The sequence below is a fragment of the Danio aesculapii genome, chromosome 21 (genome assembly GCF_903798145.1).
Source record: "Danio aesculapii chromosome 21, fDanAes4.1, whole genome shotgun sequence".
NCBI classification, from domain to species: domain Eukaryota; kingdom Metazoa; phylum Chordata; class Actinopteri; order Cypriniformes; family Danionidae; genus Danio; species Danio aesculapii.
In genome coordinates, this window is record NC_079455.1 from 830,324 (window position 1) to 840,323 (window position 10,000).

General features: G+C 38.6%; 1 protein-coding gene across 1 annotated transcript in view; it reads right to left on the reverse strand.

Annotated features, from left to right (window-relative positions):
* Positions 1-10,000, reverse strand: part of fstl4 (follistatin-like 4) — a 209,386-nt gene that overhangs the window by 30,432 nt on the left and 168,954 nt on the right. Inside the window, exon 7 of the mRNA XM_056446397.1 lies at positions 2,220-2,386. Coding sequence (XP_056302372.1) covers positions 2,220-2,386 — 167 coding nt within the window. The remainder of the gene's footprint in view (positions 1-2,219; positions 2,387-10,000) is intronic.

Sequence of the window (10,000 nt, forward strand, 5' to 3'; positions counted from 1 at the left end):
CGCTCCTGGGACCCTTGTCATTACGCTATTTCCAATTACAGCACCACCACACCAAAATGCACAAAACACAAATATGATCAGTAATTGGAAATGGAAAAGTGCGCCTCAGAATAGCGAGTGTGTGTGTCCTGATAATGAACGCTAACGTTTGTAATTTTGTTTTGCCGTCTATTCTCTAATGCACTGATTAATTGTTGGGAATCAATGCAAGCGGACCCCGACCGAGCTGCGCGTTCTGGATGATTATCAGATATTCAGCAGCTGCCCAATTAACAGAGGAAGCAATCATTTCCCATCAGAAGAGCGTCTCTGCGTGGTTCCTCACCTTGAGAAGGTGTTGTAAACTCTGCAGGACATTTCTCTATAATCCTCAACTCTGACGAATAGCTGCAGCACGCAGGACACATACAAAGAGCTGCTCAATATACTTAACATCCAATGCATTCGGCTTTATTTAATATTTAAGTCACACTTCATTTTAATGTGCAATGCATTAATAATCCATTAGCTATTAATGTCACCTTAATAAACTCATAATTTGCTGTTTATTAACAGTTAGTAAGGTTGTAGTGGGGTATAGGTATTGGTACAATTAGGGATATAGAATAAGCTCATGCAGAATATAATAACTTATATAATATATAGTAACTGTCAAAATATATTAGTTACTAATTACCTAGTTAAAGTTAATAGTTATTAATAAAGTAACGGTAACTAATAACGATAACTTTTCTGATTTTGATTGTAATGACAGACACTAAAACAGCTGATGGAGTATACACTAACCTGCGCATTATTCAGACACTAGATGGAGACAAACAGTCATAAACACAAAGCTGACAGAAACAGCTGATGGAGTATACACTAACCTGCGCATTATTCGGACACTAGATGGAGACAAACAGACTAAAACATCTGATGGAGTATACACTAACCTGCGCATTATTCAGACACTAGATGGAGCCAAACAGACTAAAACAGCTGATGGAGTATCCACTAACCTGCGCATTATTCAGACACTAGATGGAGCCAAACAGACTAAAACAGCTGATGGAGTATCCACTAACCTGCGCATTATTCAGACACTAGATGGAGACAAACAGACTAAAACATCTGATGGAGTATACACTAACCTGCGCATTATTCAGACACTAGATGGAGACAAACAGACTAAAACAGCTGATGGAGTATACACTAACCTGCGCATTATTCAGACACTAGATGGAGACAGACTAAAACAGCTGATGGAGTATACACTAACCTGCGCATTATTCAGACACTAGATGGAGACAAACAGACTAAAACAGCTGATGGAGTATACACTAACCTGCGCATTATTCAGACACTAGATGGAGACAAACAGACTAAAACAGCTGATGGAGTATACACTAACCTGCGCATTATTCAGACACTAGATGGAGACAAACAGACTAAAACAGCTGATGGAGTATACACTAACCTGCGCATTATTCAGACACTAGATGGAGACAAACAGACTAAAACAGCTGATGGAGTATACACTAACCTGAGCATTATTCAGACACTAGATGGAGACAAACAGACTAAAACAGCTGATGGAGTATACACTAACCTGCGCATTATTCAGACACTAGATGGAGACAAACAGAATAAAACAGCTGATGGAGTATACACTAACCTGCGCATTATTCAGACACTAGATGGAGACAAACAGACTAAAACAGCTGATGGAGTATACACTAACCTGCGCATTATTCAGACACTAGATGGAGACAGACTAAAACAGCTGATGGAGTATACACTAACCTGCACATTATTCAGACACTAGATGGAGACAAACAGACTAAAACACAACAGAAACTAAAACAGCTGATGGAGTATACACTAACCTGAGCATTATTCAGACACTAGATGGAGACAGACTAAAACAGCTGATGGAGTATACACTAACCTGCGCATTATTCAGACACTAGATGGAGACAGACTAAAACAGCTGATGGAGTATACACTAACCTGCGCTTTATTCAGACACTAGATGGAGACAGACTAAAACAGCTGATGGAGTATACACTAACCTGCGCATTATTCAGACACTAGATGGAGACAAACAGTCAAAAACACAACAGAAACTAAAACAGCTGATGGAGTATACACTAACCTGCACATTATTCAGACACTAGATGGAGACAAACAGTCAAAAACACAAAGCTGACAGACACTAAAACAGTGTGTTTACTCACGTTGATGTCCTCCAGGTCCAGAAAGTTGAGGATGATGCCGTTTCTCTTCCAGATAATAGGAGGTCTCAGACTGCCCTGTACAGCGCAGGATAGGACCACGCTCAGGCCCACGGTCACAGTAGAGACACTCAGAAGTTTGTCCTCGGCTAGACTGAGCTCTATCACCTCTGAAAGACAAAAGCACATCACATTAGTCTATACTGTACTGTCCATTAGCCATTAGAGTGTTTGAGCTGCTGAAGATAATGTCAGCATAGACTAAGAGGATTATAGATGTGGAGTTTTAGATGAAGCACAAATGATGCAGAGTGAGGACAGTAGTGTGTGAGCGATGATAAAGTCTTCGTCCTCCTTCAGGTCAGGTCAGCTCATCACAGCTGTGGTCTGAATGATGCTGTGAGCAGCGCTGGACTCTGTTTCTGGCCCGTTACACACTGTTTGTGTGATTTGCTGACAGTTGCAGGTGGGTTTAACTCTGTCAGACTGAGAAGTGGTCATTTGGGTGATGCTGAGAGAGTTCAGTGCCGATCCACACACTGATTTACTCTGCCTAGAGCTGCTGCACCTGCCTGACACGCTGCAGCAGCTGTTGGCGAGAGGACGGAGAAACACACACACACATACACACACACACACACACACACACACATGCATATACACTCACTCTCACACACAAACACACAGACTGACACAAGAGCATGCACACTCTCATGTGGATACACACACACACAGACACAAACAAGCACACAAAGCCAGGTTATGGTCTATTTGCTAATGTCAACAACGTCATCTCTGCATTTAAAATGGCGTAATGACACTTAACATAAGCAGACATGAAATCTCCTCATTCATATAATCATCATGTGTCATGTCTTGATTATAAACGTGTGTTATGAACACTCCCCTAAAGTAAAGCGTTACATGTGGGAAACTGCAGCATAACGAGCATGAACTAACCGCAGCACCTCATTATCTCCTGTTGTCAAATATAACTTACAAGAGCAAGTCAGAGGAGGTTTTACAAAAGCAACAACAAGCCGTTTCTTCAGGCAGCAGTCTAAAAGCAGACCCCGTCCCACTTAAACCCCAAAACATGTTTTACAGCACATATAAAAGCAGCATCTCCCTTTCAGGATCCAGCGTCCCGTTACTTCTCACTCTCAGCAGCCTCCAGCTAGAAAAACACTCTCTTCTATGCTGGAATCATGTGGAGCTTTGCCCAGCAGAAGAGGACACAAACACACTCAGCGTGCACACGCACACACACCCACACACACACACCCACACACACACTCATTTTTTTCAGCATCCTGACAGATTTGTATTTTTGCAAACACAATATTTTCTGAATGCTCATATTTTTGCTTATTTCCAACTCATTTCCTAATTATTAGCCCCCCTGAGTATTGTTCCCCCAATTTCTGTTTAACGGAGAGAAGATTCTTCAGCACATTTCTAATCATAATAATTTTAATAACTCAATTCTTATAACTGATTTATTTTCTCTTTGTCATGATGACAGTAAATAATAGTAGTCAAGACACTAGTATTCAGCTTAATGTGACATTTAAAGGCTTAACTAGGTTAATTAGGGTAAAGTAAGGGTAATAAGTAGGCCCACATGGAATCTGCACGCGCAGAATTCTACAGATGTTTAGCCCATCATTAATTCAGTTTATTTACTTGAGTAAATGAGTATAAATCTATATTTATTCAGTTTTTTAATTAATTACAGTAATATTATTGACTAATATGAAAATGTTGATCTGATTTATGTATAATGCAGTTTGTAAAGTTATATATTCTGTCTTTTATTAGATATATTTTATGAGAGACTTGCTTTGTTTACCAAATAAAGTGGATCTAATTGGAGTTGCATTTTAAACATCAAATAAACGTTAAAAAGATATTATTATTTATTTCATATATTAAGGTTTTAGTTATGAGACTCCCAAAATAATTCAGCAGAAATCCACAGATTTTTACCAAAATTCTCCACAGAAATAGCAAAACACATCCGCAGATTTTTTTTTTCACTCAGTTTGCGCAGTGTTTGTGCTGCAGAGCGCTTGGGTTCCAGTCTGGTAAAGCATGCTTTCACAAAAGACACTGTAAAATCAGGGTAAAACTATGTAGGTTTCGCTTGTGTCTGCTAGTGAAATAGCGAAAACACTACTGGTTTGGTTGAGTAAAGAGTTTAGCTCAGTGATTCGAAAGCTGATCTGTACGACAAGCTCCGCCTTCTCTTGGACCTGTATGAGGATACGAATCTGAAATGTACAACAAAACACACCCTAAATAACGTATTAAAGATTTGTTTTAATTCAGACAGCACCCTCTAGTGGATTTATCATCTGAAACATACAATAAAACACCCTAAATAACACACCCTAAGTAACATATTTCAGTTTCACAATAATCTAGACAGCACCCTCTAGTGGATTTGTCATCTGAAACATACAACAAAACACACCCTTAGTAACGTACTTCATATTTGCAATAATGTAGACAGCGCCCTCTAGTGGATTTCACATCTGAAATGTACAACAAAACACACCCTTAGTAACGTACTTCATATTTGCAGTAATGTAGACAGCGCCCTCTAGTGGATTTCACATCTGAAATGTACAACAAAACACACCCTTAGTAACGTATTTCAGATTTGTTATAATGTAAACAGCACCCTCTAATGTACTTGTCATCTGAAACGCACAACAAAACACACACTAAGTAACGTATTTCTGATTCGCAATAATGTAGACAGCGCCCTCTAGTGGATTTCACATCTGAAACGTACAGCAAAACACACCCTAAGTAACGTATTTCAGATTCGTAATAATGTAGACAGCGCCCTCTAGTGGATTTCACATCTGAAACGTACAGCAAAACACACCCTAAGTAACGTATTTCAGATTCGTAATAATGTAGACAGCACCCTCTAGTGCAGGGGTGTCCAAACTCGGTCCTGGAGGGCCGGTGTCCTGCAGATTTTAGCTCCAACTTGCCTCAACACACCTGCACGGATGTTTCTAGAAAGCCTAGTAAGTGCTTGATTAGCTAGCCCAGGTGTGTCTGATTGGGGTTGGAACTAAACTTTGCAGGACACCGGCCCTCCAGGACCGAGCTTGGACATGCCTGCTCTAGTGGATTTCACATCTGAAACGTACAGCAAAACCCACCCTAAGTAACGTATTTCAGATTTGCAATAATATAGACAGCACCCTCTAGTGGATTTCACATCTGAAACGTACAGCAAAACCCACCCTAAGTAACGTATTTCAGATTTGCAATAATATAGACAGCACCCTCTAGTGGATTTCACATCTGAAACGTACAGCAAAACCCACCCTAAGTAACGTATTTCAGATTTGCAATAATATAGACAGCACCCTCTAGTGGATTTCACATCTGAAACGTACAGCAAAACCCACCCTAAGTAACGTATTTCAGATTTGCAATAATATAGACAGCACCCTCTAGTGGATTTCACATCTGAAACGTACAGCAAAACACACCCTAAGTAACGTATTTCATTCAAAGTGTTCTTGCCTTAAGTTTAGAGTTTTTCCCTCTTTTGACTCTAAAGTTCAAGTGTTACCATTGTGTTGAAGGCAGAGTTCACAGTTCACTGTTGTGTGTTAAGTTATTATCAGTCTTACATTTACTGCGCGTTTATAGCAGGTTTCTCACGAGACACAAAAGCTGTCAGATCTCTGGTGCTCGAGTGCCGTGTGGATTTATTAAAGGCGTTTCAGGGCGCCTATAATAAGATTAAAAATATAACACCAACACCCACATGCAGCGCAACACCTGCCGCCTGCAAACAGACTTAAGAGCGCAAACAGCATGACTGCAGGGCTGCTAACACACACACCCATACACACACACACACACACACACACACACACACTCAACTGCTCAGATGTATTTATTTAGAAAGGTAATTGAGTACATATGTTCATTATCGGTGAACACACACACATATTTAGCTAACTTTTTTTTAAAGATAAGGTCTGGAGCAACTCAAGCACTCCATGAGATGCATGGAAACAAAATGAGCAATACTCATCAATACTTTACACAATCAATAAATCTGTTTCTTTTATCAGAGGCAGTGCTGGAATCTTCATCTTTTCAGACAATCTTATTTCAGTCATAAGAGAGTAAAAATTATTTTGAGCTGTTGTATTTAAAGGCACTATATAAATAATAATACCACAGTGGAATGAACCGCCAATTATTCCAGCATATGTTTTCAACAGCAGATGGCCTTCATATGCTTTTACAACGAGCCTGTGTTGCTTTTCTTTATGAATTTTAAAAAAATGCTGTATTTAAACCCCATTTCACACATATTTTCATCTTATTATCATATTGCACAGCTCTAATAAGACCTTCTCTCTGGTAAAATACTGAGGCATTATTACCACAAGACCTTCAGTGAAGCTGCTTTGAAACATGATTGAGAAAAGAGTTCTAAAATAAGTTGGTCTGTTACACAGTTTCCGACAGCGACAGGTTTATTAGAGTCTCCATATTCTATTATCTTTTCCAGCAGATGAAAGCAGACGCCCTGCAAATTACCATTGATTATTTTATTGTAAACACTGTTCGTCTGACACTGAGCAGAAATGATGTGTACCGGCATTCAACCACCATAAACTGATCCTTTCATTTCCTGCTCTAATAAACCGCTCCGTGTGTGTGTGTGTGTGTGTGTGTGTGTGTGTGTGTGTGTGTGTGTGTGTGTGTAATAAAGACTTTCATTACCAACAAAAACAAAAACTACAGCCTTCAGTGCTCAAATATAAACAAATCTACAGTGGGTACAGAAAGAATTCAGATGCCCTTAAATTGTTCACTCTTGGTTATTTTGCAGCCATTTGCTAAAATCTTTTCTAATTTCATTGCTAAGTTCATTTATTCCCTCATTAATGCACACACAGCACCCCACATTGACAGAAAAACACAGAATCGATGTGATCCAAGTTCTGTAAAGAGATAATGCCAACCACAGAGCACTTCAAGAGCCGGTTACATTGTGTCCCCCTGTCTAACAACACACTACATGACGAGATTTGCAATGAGATTGGCTGTTTGCACCAGATGAAACACGAAAGAAATGTAAATACAGCCATTCAGAAGCACAGAATAGTGCACTCACTGCACTCCAGCCAAATGGTAAGGTGTTTAATGCAATAATTACATATTAAACCTCTTTAACATGATTAAATGTAGATGCTGAATCACTGATATGTGTTGGCTTGCACTAGTTGGAAAATAGTTCAAATCAGCCTTTAGGCTTGATAGTCAGGCACACTCAAGTCAATCTGGTAACCTGTGCTTGCGTGGACTCATCAGAGAAGGAGCCGAGTGACAATGTGCTTTGATCCAGGAGTGCAATACCTAATTCAACCACTGGGTGTCAAACTTACATACGGCACCTTTAATAATGCATTAGTAAATGTTGAAGTATGATTAATAAATGCTGTACATGTATTGTTCATTATTAGCTCATGTTAGTAGATACAGGCAGCATGGTGGTGCAGCGGGTAGCACAATCGCCTCACAGCAAGAAGGTCACTGGTTCGAGTTTGCATGTTCTCCCTGTGTTGGCGTGGGTTTCCTCCGGTTTGGGAATTGATTAACTAAATTGGCCGTAGTGTACGAGTATGTGTGTGAATGGGAGTGTATGGGTGTTTCCCAGTACTGGGTTGCAGCTGGAAGGGCATCCGCTGCGTAAATCATATGCTAAATAAGTTGGCGGTTCATTCCGCTTTAGCGGCCCCAGATTAATAAAAGGACTAAGCTGAAAAGAAAATGAATGAACGAATGTTAGTACATACATTAACTAATGACACCTTATATTAAAGTGTGACCATTTTATTCTTAAACTGGATTGCACATAGCATTAAAATTCACAATGCATGGGTGTTCTTTTAATAGCACAGTGATATTAGCTTTACTGCTATACTATTGGTTTGAACATGTAATGCTAGTTTCATGTTGGTTGTAAGCACACACTGCAAATAACTTTGGTCTTGGTTTTAGTCCAAATATCTAAAAATTCTTAAATAAGGAAGCCTTTTCTAGACAAGCAACACATATAATCTTATATTCAGAAATAATGAGTCAAAATTAAATGAGTTTTTCTTTAAAAGAAGCACAATAATCTGCTAATGCAGAAAGCGAAATCATCTTGCTGTTCTTTTTGACATTAGATTATTTAGCTTGTTTTCCAAAAGCACAATCTCCAGAGTAAAGGTCAGTCTAACCTTGCTGCTGAAGCTTGTGATCAAATATTAGGCCTACAAACCATTCTGCTGCAATATGACAGCAGAAATCCCTTCCTTGGCCGGGTTTAGTGCTGGACTCAGATATAATGACAAACGCTGAAGAAAAAATAGATGATAAAACATTTCTGGAGCAAAAACTGCACTTAAATATACTAATATACTGCATGAAGGGAATTAGCAGGAAAGAAATGCTTTTCTACATAGAGTTTTTGTCTTGTTTCTAGTCCAAATTTCTATAAATTCTTAAATTAAGAAGCAAATCAAGACAAGCAACAGATATAGTCTTGTTTTTGAAAATAATGAGTCAATATTAATGAGGTTTTACTTCAAACAAGCAAAATAATCAGCTAAATAATCTTGCTTTCGCTTTGATATAACATTATTTTACTCACCCCACTTGTCATCAAAATTAAATATGCACATTTTGAGAACATTCATTCATTCATTTTCTTTTCAGCTTACTCCCTTTATTAATCAGGGGTCGTCACAGCGGAATGAACTGCCAACTTATCCAGTATATGTTTTAAGCAGTGGATGCCCTTCCAGTTGCAACCCATCAGTGGTAAACACCCTTACACTCCCTTTCACACACACACTACGGACAATTTTAGCTTACCCAGTTCACCTATGGCGCATGTGTTTGGTCTGTAGGGGAAACCGGAGCACCCACACCAACATGGGGAGAACATGCAAACTCCACACAGAAATGCCAACTGAGCCAGCCAAGGCTCAAACCAGCAACTTTCTTGCTGTGAGGCGATCGTGCTACCCACTGCACCACCATGGCGACCACACTTTGAGTTGAACTTTTTTAAATAAAAAAAGAAGAAGTTTCATATATTTCATTTATTTATTAATTTTCCTTTGGTCTTTATTTATCAGGGGTTACCACAGCGGAATGAACTGCCAACTATTGCAGCATATGTTTTTTCAGCTTTGGGACATTTTGTTAATATAAAAACACACGTTTGTAAAAATGCATGCCAAAATATGGGTGAAATGATGGCAGAAATATTAATGTAAAAATGAAACGTGCATATTTCAGCCAATTCGAATGTTATCAGACGATTAAATGGGCATTATTAGTGGTTATCAGCTGATAGATATCGGCCAGTAGGGGCCTTATGCGCCTACTAGTAGCTGATTAACCATGTGGATGGATGATAACAGCCTTCTGAGCCTAAACATATAAATGAATAATTAAATAACTAAATAACTAGGTAAATCAGTAAGCAAATAAGTAGGTAAATAAGTAAATAAATAGGTAAATAAGTAAGTAAACAAGTAGGTAAATAAGTAAATAAATAGGTAAATAAGTAAGTAAACAAGTAAGTAAATAAGAAGGTAAATGAGCAGATAAATAAGTAAATAAATAGCTAAATAAGTAGCTAAATAAGTAAATAATTAAGTAAATAAGTAAATAACTAGGCAAATAAGTAAGTAAATAAGAAAATAAGTAGGTAAATAAGTAAGTAAATCAGTAAG